At 34.9% G+C, this 20,321-nt stretch overlaps 3 protein-coding genes across 5 annotated transcripts; all 3 read right to left on the minus strand.

Moving 5' to 3' along the window:
- On the minus strand, positions 3,658 to 11,421 carry LOC105162044 (uncharacterized protein C3F10.06c). 2 transcript variants are annotated; one of them, XM_011079947.2, is made up of 7 exons: positions 11,051 to 11,421; positions 8,519 to 8,673; positions 6,676 to 7,366; positions 6,240 to 6,340; positions 6,017 to 6,125; positions 4,294 to 4,353; positions 3,658 to 4,010 (listed from the first exon to the last, which is right to left on the minus strand). In XM_011079947.2, exons 1-7 carry the CDS (start codon positions 11,328 to 11,330, stop codon positions 3,841 to 3,843), a joined length of 1,566 nt encoding a protein of 521 aa, XP_011078249.1. In that variant the 5' UTR covers positions 11,331 to 11,421; the 3' UTR covers positions 3,658 to 3,840. The 2 variants fall into 2 exon arrangements, with proteins under 2 accessions (XP_011078249.1, XP_011078250.1); XM_011079948.2 differs by having other exon boundaries at positions 8,519 to 8,668; positions 11,051 to 11,319.
- On the minus strand, positions 12,395 to 14,239 carry LOC105162164 (senescence-specific cysteine protease SAG39-like). The gene is made up of 2 exons (XM_011080133.2): positions 13,772 to 14,239; positions 12,395 to 13,152 (listed from the first exon to the last, which is right to left on the minus strand). The coding sequence occupies exons 1-2, from the start codon at positions 14,199 to 14,201 to the stop codon at positions 12,560 to 12,562; spliced, it is 1,023 nt and encodes a 340-aa protein (XP_011078435.1). The 5' UTR covers positions 14,202 to 14,239; the 3' UTR covers positions 12,395 to 12,559.
- Positions 16,589 to 19,912, minus strand: LOC105162045 (senescence/dehydration-associated protein At4g35985, chloroplastic-like). 2 transcript variants are annotated; one of them, XM_020693973.1, is made up of 5 exons: positions 19,190 to 19,912; positions 18,797 to 18,927; positions 18,250 to 18,416; positions 18,064 to 18,136; positions 16,589 to 17,075 (listed from the first exon to the last, which is right to left on the minus strand). In XM_020693973.1, exons 1-5 carry the CDS (start codon positions 19,775 to 19,777, stop codon positions 16,913 to 16,915), a joined length of 1,122 nt encoding a protein of 373 aa, XP_020549632.1. In that variant the 5' UTR covers positions 19,778 to 19,912; the 3' UTR covers positions 16,589 to 16,912. The 2 variants fall into 2 exon arrangements, with proteins under 2 accessions (XP_020549632.1, XP_011078253.1); XM_011079951.2 differs by having other exon boundaries at positions 18,064 to 18,148; positions 19,190 to 19,910.

Below are 20,321 nucleotides of genomic sequence, written 5' to 3' on the forward strand. Positions count from 1 at the left end.
CAAAAAATGATGTCCTAAGAATCTCTAGGATTTACATTTGGATCAATCAGCTCAAAATCCTACCACAAAAATAGAAGAATCGGGACTGATTAGGCGTCAGCTTCCGCCTCCAGCTCGTCCCTCAGGACCATAAATTCATCATCTTTCAGCTCAGGATCTGGAGGAAGAGGTTGAAGGTCGCCATCAAGCGAGATGTCAAGTTTGCTGCGGTCAAAAGACTCATGAAAGCCACCGAGCTTTTCGACTTGAGACAGGCAGATCTCATAGCCCTTGGTGAATGAGTCCGCAGACTTGATCTCAAGAGCGGTCGTGAAGGTGTCGGTCTTCAAAAAATCACGAACCGCGGACATCCGGGAATTGGCCAAGGATCGCTGATGCTCTTCGACTAGAATGCGACCGGCTTGGCCTTCTTCCACCCCACGCTTGTGGCCCTCCACGAGGCCGACCTCACGCCCGGCATCGAACGCCTCTTTCTTAGCCTCTGCCAGGGCCACCTCTTGCTCAGAACGAAGAATCTCCCTCTCCTTCTTGGCAACATCGAGCTCGGCTCGCAACTTTTGCACCTCATCTCCCAAGGCCAGCAGGTTATCCTCCTACTTGCGTTCGGTCTCGTCCCGATCGGCCAGTTGAGCCCTAAGATCTTGCACCTTCTGATCAGTCTGAATATAACTCCTCCGATAATGGGTGCATTTGAGGCTTAAGCTTCGAAGAAAGGTCATGGCCTGCAAAATCGAATGCAATGAATGGCATAAAAGAAGGGAGGTCGAAGGAAGCCAGCCGAGGAAATACCTGGACTAGGGAGTGGGCTGCGAACTCCTCAAGCCGAATAGGGCTATTCGGTACAAGTGCCCCTTGATCGCGAACGGAGACGAATGAGTTGTAGACTGCAAAAGTATCCCCTCCAGCCTCGCCATACAGCGACGAGCTCGACATATCCTGCCATTCGGGAGGCGGCACATGGACTTGAGACAGGCAGATCTCATAGCCCTTGGTGAATGAGTCCGCAGACTTGATCTCAAGAGCGGTCGTGAAGGTGTCGGTCTTCAAAAAATCACGAACCGCGGACATCCTGGAATTGGCCAAGGCTCGCTGATGTTCTTCAACCAGAATGCGACCGGCTTGGCCTTCCTCCACCCCATGCTTGTGGCCCTCCACGAGGCCGACCTCACGCCCGGCATCGAAGGCCTCCTTCTTAGCCTCTGCCAGGGCCACCTCTTGTTCAGAACGAAGAATTTCCTTCTCCTTCTTGGCAACATCGAGCTCGGCTCGCAGCTTTTGCACCTAATGGCGTTAAAATTTTACATCGCCTAACCCTTATGTCCTTATATATAATTTTTTTAATTATAATAAATAATTAAGAATTATAAAAAAATAAATTATTATATATATATATATAATATTTAAAAAAGAAAAGAAAGAAAATTCTACTCCACCGCCTCCTCCCTCGCCCCTGGCCGGCGATTTCCCTAGATTCTCCGCCTCGATTCTCTTTCGACAGCCTGACCCGCTACCGGAAACCACCACCATTTGACTCGTCTTCCTCTGGCAGTTTGATCGCAACCCCACCCATCCTCCATCGTCGCTTCTCCGGCAACTTCTCACAAAAAAGGTAGTTCCCGCCTTGTAGCCATTTGAACTCCACTTTCTCCCTCGTCTTCTCTCCATTTAATGACGGATCAGTACTATTGCGATTGCCTCCTTACAATGCTCCTTCTCCTCCGTTTTGTTTTCGTCATGGTTGCACTAACAAAAATGGCCTCACCAATCCCTAACCCATAGCCCCCAATTTTTTTCTTATTTTTTAATTAATTAGTCATTATATATTTGATTAATTAAAAATAATTTTGAATAATTATAATAATCATTAGTATTTAATTAATAAATTTTGGGATATATATTGGATTTTTTCTTTTAAATATATAATACTAATTTAAATATAAATGTCATTTATAAAAAATAATATAAATTTAATAAAATGTTTAACTTAAATACTAATTTAAATTAATTTTTAAATTATAATTTATTATAATTGTTTAAGATTTATATTCATGTACATATCTAAATTTGAAAAAATAAAATTTAGTTTTATTATTTTTTATAATGTATTTTTTTAAAAAAATTTTGGTATTTTATATTGGATATAAATATATTTTTAAAAATTTTGAAATAAAAAATAATGTATAAAAAAATATATTTTTATCTTTTTGGTATTTCTAAAAATCTTGAAATAAAAAATATTAATGTATAATTCTTATACTGAAATAAATTAAAATATAATTTATCTAATATTTTTTAATTATATAATATTTAAATTAGTTGATAATGGATAATTTTCATATTTCATTCATATCCATATTTGTTAAGATATTTAAATTTTATATTGCAATTGTAATTTATTTTTTGAATTGATATTATCAAATATCAAAAGCTTTATATAACATTTTTGTATTTTAAATAAATATATATATAGTTTTTAATTTTTTAGAGAGGATGGAAATGAAAAAAAAAAAACTCAAAACAAGTTAAAAAATAAGTCAAAAATGCCTTAGTCTCTTATATACTCGTATAAGGGGTATTTTAGCCCAAAATGGACCAAAATATTGATCAAAACGGCTGAAATTAACAACTAGATGCACCACTCGCGCGTCCACACCACTTTTTCATCAATTTATAATAGAATGAAATTTTTTTGTTTAAAATTTGAAAATAGAAAGGGGACTTTTTTTGCTTATTTTCAAACACAAAGAGCTCTTTTGCTAATTTAATAGAACACAAGGGATTAAAAAGAAATTTAGCCCTTTAAAAAATATTTGAGCTTTAATTAGTTATTAAATTTCCAAAGGTAGAAACTTTGTCATGTTTTTACGTTTTTTTAAAAAACATTGTCGTTCTTTTTTTTCTTTTTTGTTTAATATCTATTTTGAACTTATCATTCTTATGAATGTTTAAAAAAAATATATATTCCACAAGGACTATTATGTAAAAATTATATTTCAATAAATAATGAGACTTTTTTTTTTATATTGTAATTATTCAGAAACTACACTGTTAAAATAAAAAATAATATTCTTAATAATTTTTTTACATTTAATCATATTTTTTATACTTTCAACCAAATACTATGATATATTATCAAAAGATATCACACATACAATATTTTGAATTTCTTACACTTTCTAGCATTCGCATGATTAATTTTCCCAATAGATTATGCATATTAAAATTTAGATTATAAAATCTATAAGCTAATAAACAATGTCAAAAGTCATAACAATTACTAACAAATGAAAATTATCAAAAATAACTACGAATAATTGCAACTAGACCCCTCACTTATGATTTATTTATATAAATTACCCCTTATTTTTTTGTAAAATGCACACACTCACAAAAAAATGCCAACATCAAACCATCCCTGATTTTTTAAAAAGTTATACATACCCTCCAACCACATCAACAACATTACACAAGCTACCCCTGCATGGTTCCTACAATTACGCTAAAGCCAATGATGGTTTTTATAAATAGACTACAAATTAGGGGATGTAAATATAATTATCCAGAAGATCTAATCCAACTCAAACATTGGACATCATGATATCTTAAACTAACTGTTAATCCTGTTATACTAAATTATGCATACTTTTTGAACATAATCCAACAAGAAGCTGTATAAGCAAAATTGAACATATTTAGTAGGGTTTATTACTTAAGTCTCTTTCCGAGCGTCTTTTGTAGTACTAGTACTTAACATACTAGTATTTATCAAGAAGAGGTATCTAATCACATTTCAATCATATCAAACTTGTTTGGCATGTATGAACTTAACTTACTAAGATATCAAGAAATAGAAGTAATACATCCTGCACTAAGACAAGCATACACTTGTTTCAAGTTCCCTCTTGATGGGCGGGCATTGACAGCATACTTGCATATGAAAACTAATCGTTTTCGCAGCTCTAACTTAGTGATTCGTGTATCCTTGAAGGATTTTCCATCATCGAAATGTCCTGTTAAAGATTTCAAGATTAGAGAATCACAGAAATAACCAAAAAAGAAGTAGTTTTATTCAGTATAGAAAAGAAAAGCTTCACCACATTAGCTGCTACGACGCTTTATAATATTAATTCAAGCATAGAACTGTAGCAGGATTCTCACTGAACAGAATTAGTGGCAGCTTCTTTATTAGGTTCATTAGCACATTATACTATTGAAAACTTAAAAAAATTAAAAGCTCATAGAAAGTAGAAACTGAGCACATATGAAAACTTTAACTAGGACTTTAGTTTTCACCTTTTTCATCATAAAATGATGTCAAGATTGCCAAACAAATACATATGCTTATATCTTCTCCTGCAAACATGGCAAATGAAAGAGGATCAGAAAGAGAGACCATTCAATATATTTAACACGGACAGAAAATTTTCCAAAAATGAAAAGGTTGATTCTCATAAACCCAAAACAAACAAGTCAAACCTGAAAGCACAAGCAATGCAAAAAGGATAAGTTAATTATAAACCATAAGCCATTTGTTAAATCATAGAGACAATATGTATACAACAGCATCCCTTTGGCTCTAAACATATCCAATGCATCTACAAAATCTAAGTTAATTTTTAAGATGGATTTGTGTGGTTGGTGGAGAAATGCAATAACACTAATTCTTTAAGGGGCTGAAGTTGGTGATAGGGACCAGTATTGATAGCAGAACTAAGCTGGGTGTGGGTGGCAAGGGACTGGGTAGGCAGGTGGTCTAGAAGGGGTAAGGGGAAGTGTAAAAGACAAAAATACAGTGAAAAAGGGAAGAAATGCACCGAAAGACAAGGAAAAATAAAATGAACAAAAAATTGTCCAAGCCTTAAGGACATTCATGAATTTGATTATGCAGGTTGTGTTTAGGCATAAATTTTTTTTTTGGTATGACTGTATGAGAGGTTTATATAGCTCAGGAGGCAAACATATTTCATCCTATTTTTAACACAAGAATAACCATATCACGTATTTCTAAGCGCATCCCTTCAACATGTGACTAAAGATAAAAGTAATACAATTTACGAGTGGGGAGTGTATAACAATCAACCGGAAAGCACAGGACACAATATCAAAACACTACACTTAAAAGATTAATATACTAGGAAAACTGATCTTTTAGTAGTCTGTTTGACCTGCTTATACTTTTGATCCTTTATTATAGGGGTCTGCCGATTTGGGGTACATCATCCATAACATATTGGCTACTTCAATCCAATTTTTGTTCAAAATTTCAAAATCTGCCTCAGAAAATTTATGTGCATGGCACATGACAAAGATTTAAAGATTCTCTATTTTGATGAGAGATTCTACTTGATCTGCACTCATTTGCATGCAAGATAGTCATTGGAGAACGAATGAGCATATTTTGCTCACGTGACATGCGAAAGGGACATATTTGGAGGATGAGTTTCTAAGAGAACATATAACTAACATCCAGTTCATCTTTCCTTCATCTATTTAATCATTTATTACATAGTCGCATAATTTAAGCATAACTATGTAAAATGCTAGATAAAAGATAAATCCATTTCATTCTTCCTTTCTCTTTTTAATTGATCAAAGATTGAAAAGAAAAGTTGATAAATTAGATCAACTCTTTATTTTTATCTCTTTTCTTTTTCGTTTTTTTCTTCCTCTTTTCATCTATTTCATTCTTCTTCGCCAAAATTAACAAGGAAAAAGGAGAAAAATATGTAAGGGTAAAAAAAAAGGTTTCCCCTTAAAAATGGCCACTTGGCATGCCAATTGAGCAAATTTGGTCATTTTTCCTGCCAAAACAGAAAAACCCCAAATCTCAATCATGTCTTGCGCAAATTTCAAATTTCCAATAGATCTGGAAACTTCGATGACAAATTGCATTGAAATTGTGCATTTTTTAAGAGATGATTGACCTAAATTGCCAGACTCCTACATAGAAGACCAAAAGTTAATGTCAATGTCCAAGACCATAAATGCAATTTTGTCCTACTAATGACATGCTTACCGCTGCTGCAGCAAATTAGAAGCCCGCTGCCCTTCCTCAAATGTGCCTTGGCAAAGTTCAGCGCAGAAGGGAGATTCCTTAACAAAGAAAATCGGTCGAATTTCGAATCCTGTTTACAAGTAGAGAGAAACAAAGGAGGGGCATAAGCAAACAATCAATTACAAATCCATTGCTTTAAACAAATAAGTGCATATAATTAACATCATTCGTTCCTCTCACATACCACAATTGGCAAGTGCAAATACATTTCAGGGTTTCGTGTGCAGGCAGAAAATGACTCCATATCACAATTTAATGTGCAGTAGTCTGGAGGGACTCCCGCTGCTGCAAAAGAGAAAAATATACTAAAATTTCAGATGAAGCAACCAAAAAGAAAACTGATAATGAAACAAATTTATCACACTTTAAGGTTTGGCCCAAATTGGATTTTAGATTATTCGGCGCCTATGCAGCAGATGCAACTTGCCATGATGTTCCTTATAACCCTTAAAGAGCATAATTTGCTGTATTGATTTTGCCTCCCAAGCAATTACATATGACAACCAAATAGTAAAAAGAGTTACTAACCTTCGTTTCTCACTTCCAGTACGAAAAAGCAACTAAAAGTGCAAGAAAAACTTCAAAGCACTTTGCCAAGTGTGACAAAGATAAGAACATACCATGCTGAGATCTTCCAACAGCAATATTAGTCGAACCCAAAAAAGATATGCCACGTTCATCATTTAACTTCTCATCCTCAGCTCCAGTTCCATTATGCAAGTCCAGTGGATCTCCTACAGGAAACTTACTTGTGCTCCCCAGACATTTCGAAGGCCTGACAGACACCTGTGGAGCATATTCACCCCTTTGTGCACGACCAACTCGATCTTTTTCAACAATATTTGCAATCTTTTGATTACACAAGTCAGGACCCGAGCTTATGATATCATAGGCATGTTTCCAGAAAAGATCAGGTGATAAACCTCTGGACCAACTTTCCTCATCATCTCCAGCTCCAGCAATGTAATTCCAACTAAACTCGGAGGTAGTTCGGTGCTGAAAACTGCCACTTGTGGATGATGCAGAGATAAGTATGATTGGAGTAAAATCCCAAGAATCATACTCCGGTACTTCATTCAACCAGATAACAGTTTTTTGTGAAATCCATAAAGGTCTTAGAGGTTTTCTCAAAGATAATGCAATAGAGGCAATATCAGCTCCACTGGCCTCCAATTCGTTAGTCCAACCTTCCAAACGGTTTTCAATCATTGCTTTCTCAGTTTCTGAAACCCAGAGGGGAAGATGCAAGGAGCAATCCCAACCAGAAGAGTCTTCTCTAGCAGCGTTGAGCTCATTTGAATTGGTCGGCTCCTGTTGAAGAGCACGGAAGTGAATATTCGTGCATGTAGATTTATGAAGCTTTAAAACCCAAAATAAGATATTCAAAACGACAATACGGTGTCGCATACAAAACTAAATATTGGATCATGCAGTACATTAGAAAGAAATGGTGAGGCCTCATCCGGTCATCCCCATGCACCATATCTAATAATGACATAACCGCGTGAGGATAAATCGACACTAGGAGTTCCAGTGAGCCAGCTGCCTCGAAGCTTGCTAGTTTTCTCAATATGTTCGAGGTTCAGCTTATGTTCATACCAAATTAGATTTTGGGTCCAAGCTAAGATCTCAACTGAAGGCAGACATATGCAAAGGGTAGGCTCAGGTGAAATAAAGTTCAGGCCCATAATACAGACAGGTACTAAAGACTTAGAGAAATGAACACTAGTAACCTTAACATCTATTGAGAAGGAAATCATAGAGAACTAGTAATTTGTTTAAGGATTCCCGAGGAAGATTTATCTTAAGGATCTGTTCTTCCCTTTCTTCTACTTATTATTGACCATGATCAGAAGATATCTCTTAATTGCAACAAATCAGAAGATATCTTTTAATTGCAACAAAGTCTCAAACACTATGTGTTCTTTGTTCTATCTTCTGTCTAGGACTAGAGGTCAAGTTAGCAATTAGTTTCTTACAAATTGAATGGAGATAGGATAGGAGCATGAGCTAGAACTGGAAGCGTGTATGAAATTCAAAACAGAGCTCACACTCTATGGAGGAGAAAAGTTTGCCTGCTGTCAGGACTTGAGCACATAGCTTATAATATATGAAGCCACATCTCACCAAACTAAGCTTTGTAAGTCAGCTTGATTGACACGTTAACCATCTAAAGTTCAGGTGACACAAGAGGCATTGAGAAACTGTGCATATGCTTAACTAGCAAAATAATTTACTAAATCCATGCTTCGGTTAATCCACAATAAACCTAAAAGAACATAAAATATTATTTACTGAAAGGATAAACCAAAGTGGATAAAACTTCCAACTATATAATGTATAAAAGACAAGGTCTTTTCCATCACTAATTTCCACTCAAATAGTTCATGTAAGGACATTCAACAATTATAAGGTCAACATTAAACTCTCAAAGCAAGCAAACCAGGAAAGTATTCCACTTACATCCACTTGAGCTTCGTTTCTTTCACGTCTTGTCCTAAAATTGAAAATCGCTCGATTTAAAACACAGGTCCAAATTGGTATAGTCTTGGACATGCTGTCAGGGAACCTCTTCCCTTTTCTTGTTGAATCAACGACCATACATCCTCCCCTCTGTCCTACCCATAAACAAGCACATAAACATCATTACGTGTTTCATGTTATCACAACTAACTCAAGGACTTTGCCACAAGTACAGAAGAATACATGCACGCATTGGCATTCAATGCATATTTCATGCTTTGCATCATTCACCTATAATTGTTCTATGATGCTACTGTATGCATGTCTGTCTGTATGTATGTATGTATGTATGTATGTATGCACGTACGCAAGCATTTGTGCATTCTATATGATATGGGATTTCAAATGACTTTTTCTCAATGAGAAAAATATTACATTAAATGATAAGAAGTGTCAGTTTGTGTATCAGAATTCCAAATACTAAACCAAACCATTTGAGAATATAGCAAAGAACCAGAAGTGGAAAAATGAACAATTTCTCTTTTTGGATGCTATCTTCTACCAAATTGGGTTCTTGTTCTTTCTCAATTGATAAAACAATGTTACCTAATCTAATTGGCGACATATTTTGATTGATAAATCTAACTCCCCAATTACCAAAAGATTTTGAAAAATGCAGAATTTGGGTGGAAGGAAACAAGAGTGAGTTCCATTGATTCATGTATCATTATCTACCACCAATTAATGTAAGATAATGAGATGTGGAATGCTGACAAAATCTCCAATTCCAGAACATTTTGACAAGAATATTTATCAAAAGATGATGATTGAGAGACGGTCCATGGCCAGGACAGATGACAACAGAAGAATATGTGCAAGGTGGCGAAAATGATAACAGCAGATGAGACAGGTTGGTGGAACTAGAGGGAAAGGCCTAAGGTGGGATACTTTTCTTTCATTCTTTTCTTCTTTCTTTTTTCTGTCCTTAGTTTTTGCTTTTACACAATATAATAAGATTCTTTCGATATTGTTATTTGATATAGCCTTGTCTGTAATAAGTAAACTACTTGTGTTCACCTAACATTGAAACTTATATTACCTAATCAATGCAAGCATTAAAACATTTGAACAATAGAAAATATGATAGGTGGATTCCTAAATAATGTTGATTGAATAGGCCTCATCGGGACGGGCAACAGTTGAAGAATCTTTATGAGGTATAGAGGGTTATTTTCAGAGACTCCAAGCATATAAAGTCACAAAACCCTAAACTGTTTAATTTGTACGGGATTCAAGTGTGATTGGACAAAACGTGCTGGCAAACTCCCTGAACTCCCAAAGTGTTCTTCGTGGAGGAGGTGGCAGTATAGATGGAGATAGATCAGCTATGTGGGAAACGAGGCGGCTATGTTTGGTTTTGTTTTTAGATTGTCCAAAACAGCACAACTTGTTTTTATCTTTGAAAAATGCATAGTCGAGCGTGTAAGGAAGTTTCGAAAAACATCCCTGCTTCTGTCTCCAAGTCTCATTTTTTAAAAATTATTATTATAAGAAACATGACTTCTATTTCTGTTTCTCTTTGTTTTTTCAATTATAACATAAATGGAAGAGGCGCGGTTTGGTTCCATGCCTCTTCCATTTATTTTCTTTTCCTATAATTAGCAGTTATTAATTTAAAATTAGTGGTGATCTTACACTTCTTCTAATGTAGCAATGCAACTATTTTTAGCAATGGTCATTGCTTCATTACATATCATTTTTATTCAACAGGAAAAGAGTTGAAGAAACATATTCATTTGACAACTATTACTTGTTTTAAGTTTTTATATGAATTTAATGGAATAATATGGCCTTTTTACTAAAACTGACACAAACAAGAAGCACATTTACCAGAAGAAAGCAGAATAACTAGTTAGCACTTTGGGTAAAATCACACATATTTGTAGTAAATTTAATCATAACATGCTATTTTAATATTTCCTATAACAAATATTACAATTAACTTACTACACTTACGTAATCTTTGGGAGAAATTAAATTTACAATAATTATTTTTTCAAACATGATTCAACATAACAGTAATTCTGTCACCAACCAAGAAAATAAAACCAAAATACCAGAAGTTTAAAACACACATGGATATAACTCTCTCTATCTTCCAAAAACCAAAAGGGAACACTCCAAAAAATGAAACCAAACAAAGCCTTGGGGTTGGGAAATATTCTTTCTCTCTGTTTCTTTCATGTCTTTATTTCTGAAATAGTGGGAAAATTTAATCAGTCAATACCTAGTTTTGTTGCAAATTACATTCAACCACGTACACTTCCAAAAAGATATATATACCCAACAAGTTTGCTTTTTTGAAAGAACTACAAGTTGCAAAGCAACAACATCAAACAATGGAGATAAGAGTGTAATTTTAAATAATAGTATACAAGGCTGACTGAAATTTACCCTAATTCTGAAAAACTATAGGCACAAACAATTTTACATTTCCAGAAAGAGGGGGAAATAGAAAAGCAAAGAACATACCAGCTAGGAGGGCGACATGGAGGTTGAGGCGAGAGGTATTGAAAGATAAATTGTTGGTATGTCCGTCGGTGGACTTGAAGTAGCAATTGAAGTCGAACTTGGGCGAGTACCAGAGGCCGCATCGGAGGTTGGCGAGCAGCGGCAGCTCGGGCCAGAGCTGCCGGATTTCTCCGACGAAGATGGAGTCCTCATAGATAGAGCGCAAGGAGTTGTAGAGAGTGTTCTCTTTGCGTTTGATGGTCCTCGATATTTTGTATATGCTTTGCCTCTCCTCCCCCATTGCTGCTGAATCGCGAGAGAAGACTGCTATAGCTGTATGCTGCCGGAACTATTTACATCCATATTGGGGTCTGGGGACTGGGTGTTTATATATGATGATGGGCTTCGGTCAAAAAATGTAGAATAACGGTCCATTGAATTGGGCTTCTGTTTTTTAACATTTCGGAGTGCATAATATTATGGTTTAGGGATAATTACATTTCTTTTTGGTACAATTATATAATTTTTCTGCGATTTAAAAAATTATATCTAATATTTTTAATATTTATTTTTATTTAATAAATAAATTCTGTTATTAGTAAAAATTTATAGAATTGACTGATATTAGTTAAAAAGTTAATGAAAATTTAAATTTACTCCCTGCAGTCACTCCCTGTAAGAGGTCATCTTGAAGCACATGTAGCAAGAATAGATATTATGATGGAGCTCCCACTCAATTTGAGCATGCTGCTACTCTTAATGTCATGTGAACCTAAGTCCAGTCGCTATACAAGCGCTTGATTTGCGCCTGGTTAAATGTTAAGTTTTTGTAATGCTTGCATCACTCTTATTTTGTTTTACTTGAGATTTTCTTTTCTCTCTTTTCCTATTTGACTTGATGAATCACACAATACTTATTTATAGTGTTGAATAAAATATCCTAGAATTACCTAAAAATACAATACTATTATTTAATTTTCATCACACTTCCAATATAAGTTCCTTTCCAAAGATTGAATGCCTGAGTTCTCCAACATACAATGTCTCTTTCACTTGCATTCTTTTTCAAGAAGATCAAGATAGCAAATTAATTCCCTTCAACATCTCAAAAGCCCCTGAAATGCACTATTGGCAATATCAATATCCCATTTAATTATGAAGCTGTAACCGGATTGGTAACTGCTGAACATCCCAATACCAAAAAGATTGAATTCCAAGTTTAAGTATGTTTCCAATGAACTAGACAAAACCCTACTCTTAGAAGTCTCCGTTGTTAATCGGTTTATGCTTTGCAGGAAGTTTACGTATGAGAAAGTAAAGAAGGGGTGAGGATTTCAGGGAGATCTCCCCATGAGGAGGAATAACTTATCTGAATATTGCATGTACTGTTTTCTTGAAATTCAGGGTAAAACACATAGTACACATATTATAGCTATACACATAGTTACATACAAGACAGTGGAATGTCTAAATCCACTAGTACTATATATCAAGTTGATGTTGTATATACACATAATTTCTTGGCCGCAGTCAAGCTATAGGGTAGGAAGAATCCATGGCAATCCCACAAAGCCCTTCTTTAGCTGCAACATCCCTTTCCATCATTATATACCCCTCCTCTCCCCAACTTGTGCCCCAAGAATTCTTCACCAACCAATACTTAGTACCATCACTAGTTTTACCATACCCGACTGCCGTCACCCCGTGATCAAGATCAGTCCCACAGTCCCCTGTGAACACCCCACTTGAGTAAAATTGGAACTCCATTCCCCCTGCATCAATGGAAACCGACACCGGCTGCTTTGCCACGGCCTTAAGCAATGCTTTCTCATTGTTTTCCGGCACTTTTTCATAGCTCGTAATCTTGGCTGCGATCGGTGATTCTTCTTTCTTGTTGCAGGTTCCATCTGTGGCACTGTAGGGGTATGTGGATTCGGAGGCAATGCCTTTGTTGTCTATGATGAACTCAAAGGCGTCCTCCATGTATCCACCCTCACACCCTTGGTCCTGGCTGGTTTTGTCACAGTCTACTATTTCTTGCTCCGAGAGTGAGATCAGTTTGCCTGTTGATATTTGGTTGATCCCTTCTGTTGCTGCTATTGCTGAGAACGCCCAGCAGCTTCCTATGGTGTGTGAAATAGTATTGAGCATAGGATTTGTAAGTACTGTTTATTGAAGTAAATTCGACATGTGCGCATAATCTAAATATTTATTATATTATTATCAAATAGAACAAAAATAAAATAAACAACTGATCAAAACATAAACTTTTAAGCATTTTGTATTAATTTAAAATGTGCATAAGTAGAATATTATTGACAGAAAAAATGAAAGAGATTTTCATTTGTGTAAAAATAAGTAGGTTTCAAGGTATTTTAAATTGACTGTATATTTCTAAAATATTTTTATGAACTAATATTCCCTCTAAATTATTTATCTTACCCACCCTTCAAGTTTTTTATATTTTTAAATACTTTTTTTATTTTTTTAAAAAAATTCAATAAGAGTAAAATAGTACATTAATAATGTCCACTTCAACGTCTAAGGACTACATAATTATTTTCATTTGAGTAGGATATTTGTAATTTTTTAAACAATGAGGTAATAGTTATAATTATGCCAAATTTTAAAAAAGACAGCTAAATCTACCCTTTAAATTATTCAAGAATTCTTGTCCAAACAATGTTTTTCACAAAAATACGACACTTCATAATTATAGAACTTAACCAAGCAACAATTTACCACATTGGCCTTGATCTTTAACAGGAGTGACAGCCCCTTTCTTCCTCCAGTCCATGCTAGATGGCAAAGCACTCACATTCTCATACTTAAATGGTGTAGCTTTAGACAGCTTTTGCACCTTAAAAAGTCCATTCCGGGCAGCCTTAAACTCCTCATTAGTTTGATCGGCAAATGCATTAATCCCCAGCTTGTACGGCCGAGTCCCGGCCGCATTAAATGCCTCGATGAACTCCACATTATCCTTAAAGATCTTGTAACGCATCATTTTCTCCTCCTCGTTCTTGTAAACGCGCCCATATCGCTCCATCCACTCCTCGTGTCTCTCCAACATGGCCAATCGTTCGGGGACTAGACGGGACGTGGTTTGATATGCCCATAATGTTAGGATTAGGACAATGAAAACTGAAATCTTGGCGATAGAGAGAGCCATTGCTTTTTAATTGGTGAACTTGTGTGATGTATATATTGGGCTTGTGATCTTAAGCTTTGATGGAATAGGTATTTATAGAAAATAGAAGATTAGGAATTATGATATAGTAGAATTATATATGTTTAAAAATAGTATATTTAAGTTTCCAATTTGCCGGGGAGATTAAGGTGATAAGACTAATAAAAGAAGTCCGTAAACGGTGCTCACGATGTTGGCTACAATGTTGTTTGTGTTATTTAGGACAAAATTTGTGCCCGCTTGCAAGGACACTTAACCTAAGGCCTCTTGAAATAATTCATTTTAATTATTGGACATTATTGGTTTCGGCAAAAAAAATGACCTTGCGATTTTTTTCTTGTAGTTTATAGAAATTACAGAAGTGGACAACCCCGATATAGCAAACTTCAACAAAATTGTATTTTTAGTTTCATATAATAGGAGTAAACACTTTTAGTTCTCTATTTTACGAAATTTTCAGAATAATCTCAAAATTAGGAATAACTAAAGTAAACTTTACGGGATTGTTAGTCCTCTACATAAATATTCTCAAAATTAAGAAAACTCGACATATCAGTCTTATACATTGCGGAATTTTTAAAATATAAATTTCAAAATCCAAAAAACTCGACACATCAAGGTCCTCCAACAATCTCGAATGAGGTTCTCCAATTCCTTATTTGGAAGAGCTTCCATCCTGTTGAAAATTTGAAGTAACAAGATTATCGATATTAATATTAGCTGCTATCTTTATACCCATCCAAATAACCCAAATTTAAGCTTTATTATTAATTCCTATTCCAATATTTTTCGAGAAACCAACAATAAACTTATCATTCCAGTCTCTTATGATATCCCGAATTCGAATGGCCCTCCATTACCTTCTGATGCTCTATAAGTGGTAAAGTATCATGCATTGCACGCCAAATAAATGATTTAATATGTCATATGATTATTTTAATAATTATATTTTTTTGTTTATTCCAATGTATTCAAAGTATGATTCAAATGAAAAAGAGAGCTGATTGGCCAAATCAATATTTTAAAATTCAACTCGGATTGTTCGATCGGACCATTAGAACTGCAAATCGGGCTATAAATAGGTCGGGCAAAAGGCAAAAATCGATGGGCGCCAAAAATCGTGTTATTTTAAGAGAACCGACCGCCGAACCAATCGACTTGGTTCCAGGTCGTGCGAACCAGTCCGATCTTGGCCTGTTTTAAAAACATGCTTAAATCCTCATTTTCTTCTCCTTTCTTTTTATGGTTTGGATAGTTAGAATAATTAGTGTGTTAAGTCATGTGTTGGACACTTATGAGCTTCTTAATTTTTGGAACTTGTATTTTGGGTGTGGCTTGACTTTTATTATTTGAATTTTTTGTATTTTTATGCTACATTTGTTGTATTAGACTATTACATATCTATTTTATGTTACTTAATTATAAGCATATATTATTGAAAATATTAACTGCGACATATTGGCATTAATTAATTATTAAAGTTATTTTTACTTATTTTATAATTATTTATTGCATATATATATGACATCATCGGTCGATCACGATTGGACCAACGATTGAACCAGTGACCCGTAATTCACTAAATTTTTTGGTTTCATGACCGGTCCGAATTCTAAAAAAACATTGGGCCAAACCTACCACTTGAGGTGGGTTTCATAATCATAACAATACTGCGATATAGTTGTGGGCTGAACGAATAATCACGAACTTTAACATAATAAAGTAAATATTGAAGTACTCTATATTATTAGTCCAACGACACAGATTAATCATATGAAATAAACATGCCTTGGTGGAATAATATATATATAGGGAATAATGTTATTTTTAGTCCAGATATTAAATATGCAGATGTCATTTTTTGTATCAAGGTTAATAAGACAGCCGGCCATAGTCCCATAAGTCAACTTTTCATTTTAAAAAAATGAACGACAGGGGTCACGTAAAAGTTATGGGGCCATTAAATAAGAAAAAAAAGGAGAGTTGATTCTAATTTACCCTGTAATATGGGAGTTTAACTATATAAATTAATCCTTTATATTTTTAATAATAACTAGCTAGTGAACATGGTATATTGTTTCATATATATAATTTTATTGAATGCAATAAGAAAATTATACATATTATTTTAAATTGATTAGAAAGATAAATGCATATATATGACAGTAGGCAACAAGACAATTTCTATAAAATAGTTGTCCTTACAAAATCTTTATAGAAAATGAAGGATCAAAATTCAAAATATTAAATTTACATGACTCTTTTAGTTTGCAATCTCTAGAAAGATAAAGGGTAAAATGTTAAAATCGCGAAGGGCACATGATATATTTCCACAACTTTATGAAAATCCAGTATTGAGAGAACCAAAATCACGAAAACATCAAAAAATTAACTTAACAACTCTAAAAATATACAAGATAAAAAGTACCAAACTGCCAAAATTACGGGATCAAAAATATATCTAAACCCAATAATATAACACCACAAATCGATCACATCTAAAATGATCAAATAATATCAACTCTGCTAAAAAATTCAACAAATATTAATAATTATAACAGTAACAATTTGATGCAAATGAAATTTTTCCTTAATTCAGTGCTGAACATATAGAAATCATAATAGTAACTGTGCCACCCACATGTTTTGAATACAAAACGAGCAAGATGTTGTCAACAGGACATCAACTCCTCCTACAGCTTCGCGGATTTCGCTGCATTCCTGAGGGCTGCGGAGGGAACGGATGAGGCGGGGTTGATGGCTTTCCTTATCTTGAATACATTCCAAGCAGTTCCCGCACAGTGGCCTGCGGTCGCCAGCGCGTCTTCTGTTGCCTCTCCCGCACTCTCTCCCAACCTGTACGTTCACCACTTATTCGTCTTCACAACCTTCTTTGCAGTTCAGCGTAATTACAAATATTTTCTAATTATTTTAGAAATTATGGCTATTACAACTTTAACCTTGCTAGTTTTTCTAACTAAAAAAAAGTTTAAAAATAAAAGAATTTGAAGGTGTATAAAGCAAATAATCCACAAATTGCAAAAAATATATAAATTTATAATTCATAATTCAAAAAGACATTTTCATCAATTTCACCACAAAAATTAAAGAGATAATTGTACTCCACTCCACTGAGATTTGGTGTAATTACACATAAACTCCTTATGGTTTGGAAATTAGGTCCAACACTCTTGATGTTTGCTTCTATATAATAAATAAGTTCCTCCGTTAGTCAAAATTCACCGAATTTATTTATATTAACAAAAAAATTAGGAAAAATATTATATGTGTACCCCAATTGACTTATTACTAATTTATTGCAGGTTAAATATTTTTTTTATGACCAAATTATCCTCATATGTTTTCACATATTTACGCATATGTGAGAAGATTATAAGGGTAGTTTAGTCCAAAAAATTAATTTACCTACAATAAGTTCAGTTTTTTTTTTTCATTAATACCAAAGTTGTAATTTTGGTGCTGTTGTAATCAAGTTCGGTAATTTGGTACAATTAAAAAAAATGTCAATTTTAGGACAATTCTACCAGAAAAAAAGTGTATGTGTTGTACATGTGACATGCTAATTATCCTCAAAATGCAATATATTTTAATTATAAGCTCAAATTACCAAATTAATTTCATCGGGATCAAAATTGACCCTTATATCAGAGGATTAAAATTGCAATTTTTCATGAGAAATGCAAAGATATCACTTAGGTTGATCCCAGAATGTGTGAACCAAATAATGAGTTTGTGCAACTGGAGAAGGTGTTGATCATGTGATTCCAAATACTTGAATGATAGGATCGATGTGATTAAAAGTCAATTTTGGTGTGTTGTTTACCTGTTAGTGACCATCCTTGTGACTGCTCCGGAGGTGGCCGTCATGGCTTGCTTTTCAGCAGCTTCTGCTGCATCTATTATTTTGTCTGTCATTTCACAATTGCACAAACTACACTTGTTTACAACACTACTGCAAAATGCAAACAATTCCAACACCAAACAAACATAGTTCATTTCAGGAACTCACTGACTGCATCAAGGGAAGCCAAGAGAACCTCTCCAGGTACCATGGACAGCAATGTCTTTCCAGCTTGGGAACGAACGACGGGTGCCATCACCGAGCCAGAAGCGACCCCGACAACGTCCAGCATCGCTTTGCTCATTTTTTCTGTCATCTTCGACAATTTCCTCACACTATAACAACATATAAATTTACTGTCATTTTCATGGACAAATTGAGACGATGGAAAAATTGCACTTTACGTCCCACAGGTTAGTTCTTTCGCGATTTTTGATCCCATGTTTTGAATTCCCCTCATTGCATGCCATAATTTCAAAACAATTGCAATTTCAGTCCCAAGCACAAATTTCATTAAGTTTCTTATGGAAACATCACGTGCACGACTAGCAAATTTTTTTGAGTTATGGGATACAATGTGGTAAAATTAAGAAACTATGGGACTGAATGTGACTAACTTGTAGGATATAAATTGCATTTTTTCCGACAGATACATAGAATGTTTTGTCTTGTATTCCGTTTGATGGATGAATTTGTGGGGGGTACTTAAATATACCGTTTGAGGCTTTTGTTGACAGCACTCTTTTTATTTGCACCATTGCTGTTGCTTTTTGTACTATCTTTTAATGCTACCTGATTTTTCTCCTCAGCTGCCCGAATCAGAATCGTTTCCCCGCCTTTTTGTACCTGTGAATCATCCATATTTTCATGTAAAATATAATTACCCATTTTTCATCTGTTTTACGAAAAATTCTAGTTCAAATCAAGTTTGGTCGAACGAAATCAATTACAGAACAAGTATGATACACTTGTGATGTGATTAGTCACTTTCGCAAGTGCTACACTTTCCATATAATTAATTAAGGTTTGGACGAACCAAATTCCGGTTAGAATTTCCCCTGTTTCACATAGTTTCTCATCTTTTTAACTATGAAACCCTTATTATTACCTGGTTAGTGTAAGCATTGCTGCAGTAGAAGATACCCTTAACAATCTGTCCTGTGCCTCCAGCAATCGCCTTAGCCAAAACACTGTTGTAATCATCGACAGCCGGCGCAAACTCCTTCCAGTTAATATCCCCTTTTCTGCTTCTCGATGACGATGAACTGAACAACGAATTCTCCTTGAGAAACGAATCCAGCAAGCCCAGATCGGCACCATTCCCGTCCGAGAAAGAAACCCCATAGCTCAAAGGCTCGCCGTCTTTCATCGGCAAGGAGAAGAGATAGTGCAACGCATCAAGCTTCACAACAGGCTCATCCTTCGTGAGCGGCCACTGCAGCTCCTCACCAACTTTTATGGTGGTGGCTAGAGATACATTCTCGTCCAATATCCGAAGGAGCTCGAAATCTGCGGCAGCGAGTTCCAGGGCTTCGCCTCCATCCATCAGATGAACTCTGCATGACGGGATTCTCATAAGGATCTCATGTTTCACATTCTTGTTTTCTGGGATTTCTTGTATCTGTTGGGGTGGTGGTGACGAGGTGGTTTTTGCGGGGGGAGGAGGTTTTGATCTCTTGGGCTTGAAGCAGTTCATGTTTGTTTGATTGGTTTTAGTGTTTTGCTGAATGGGGTGTTGTGAAATATTTGAGAGGAAATGTGAAGAGAATGACTCTGTCGGAGAAATCTTGAGGTGTAATTGATTCCATGATTGGTGACTTTATTCTGTTCTTCTTCAGTAAGTTGATGCCAATGCATTGTTGATTACTTTCGGCGGATGGATGAAAATTTAGACGTTGAAAAGGTTCCAAACGTTTGTTGAAAAGGGCTGTAACATTGGGATGCTACCAATTTAAATATTATTTTGAGAGAATTTTACTCAGTCTCCGAAAATTTAGTTTACGTATCATTTCAAAAATATTTCTAAAATTTTCTTTCATCTAATAAATAAGTCGCTCAATTAGTCAAAATTCACTAAATTTAATGATATTAATAAAAAATTTGAAAAAGAAAATTATATTTGACCTTGTTTGATTTATTACAAGTCAAATAAATTTTTTTATAATCAAATTACCCTCATATGTCTTCACACATTGATGTATGTGAGAAGGTATATTTTCATATTATAAGAGTAGTTTAGT

This window comes from Sesamum indicum, linkage group LG5 (genome assembly GCF_000512975.1).
Source record: "Sesamum indicum cultivar Zhongzhi No. 13 linkage group LG5, S_indicum_v1.0, whole genome shotgun sequence".
Lineage (NCBI taxonomy): Eukaryota > Viridiplantae > Streptophyta > Magnoliopsida > Lamiales > Pedaliaceae > Sesamum > Sesamum indicum.

Bases quoted from the DNA above. Each gene is read 5' to 3' on its own strand.
- LOC105162045 (XM_011079951.2), bottom strand. From the start codon at position 19,777: ATGAACTGCTTCAAGCCCAAGAGATCAAAACCTCCTCCCCCCGCAAAA. The intron at 18,149-18,249 runs GTGAGTTCCTGA...GTGAAATGACAG, and splicing joins GGCTTCCCTTGATGCAGTCA to ACAAAATAATAGATGCAGCA. The intron at 17,076-18,063 runs GTAAACAACACA...GTGAACGTACAG, and splicing joins ACAAGGATGGTCACTAACAG to GTTGGGAGAGAGTGCGGGAG.
- LOC105162044 (XM_011079947.2), bottom strand. From the start codon at position 11,330: ATGGGGGAGGAGAGGCAAAGCATATACAAAATATCGAGGACCATCAAA. The intron at 6,341-6,675 runs GTATGTTCTTAT...TCTCTTTTGCAG, and splicing joins TGTTGGAAGATCTCAGCATG to CAGCGGGAGTCCCTCCAGAC. The intron at 6,126-6,239 runs GTATGTGAGAGG...ACTTGTAAACAG, and splicing joins ATTTGCACTTGCCAATTGTG to GATTCGAAATTCGACCGATT.
- LOC105162164 (XM_011080133.2), bottom strand. From the start codon at position 14,201: ATGGCTCTCTCTATCGCCAAGATTTCAGTTTTCATTGTCCTAATCCTA. The intron at 13,153-13,771 runs GTAAATTGTTGC...CACACACCATAG, and splicing joins TAAAGATCAAGGCCAATGTG to GAAGCTGCTGGGCGTTCTCA.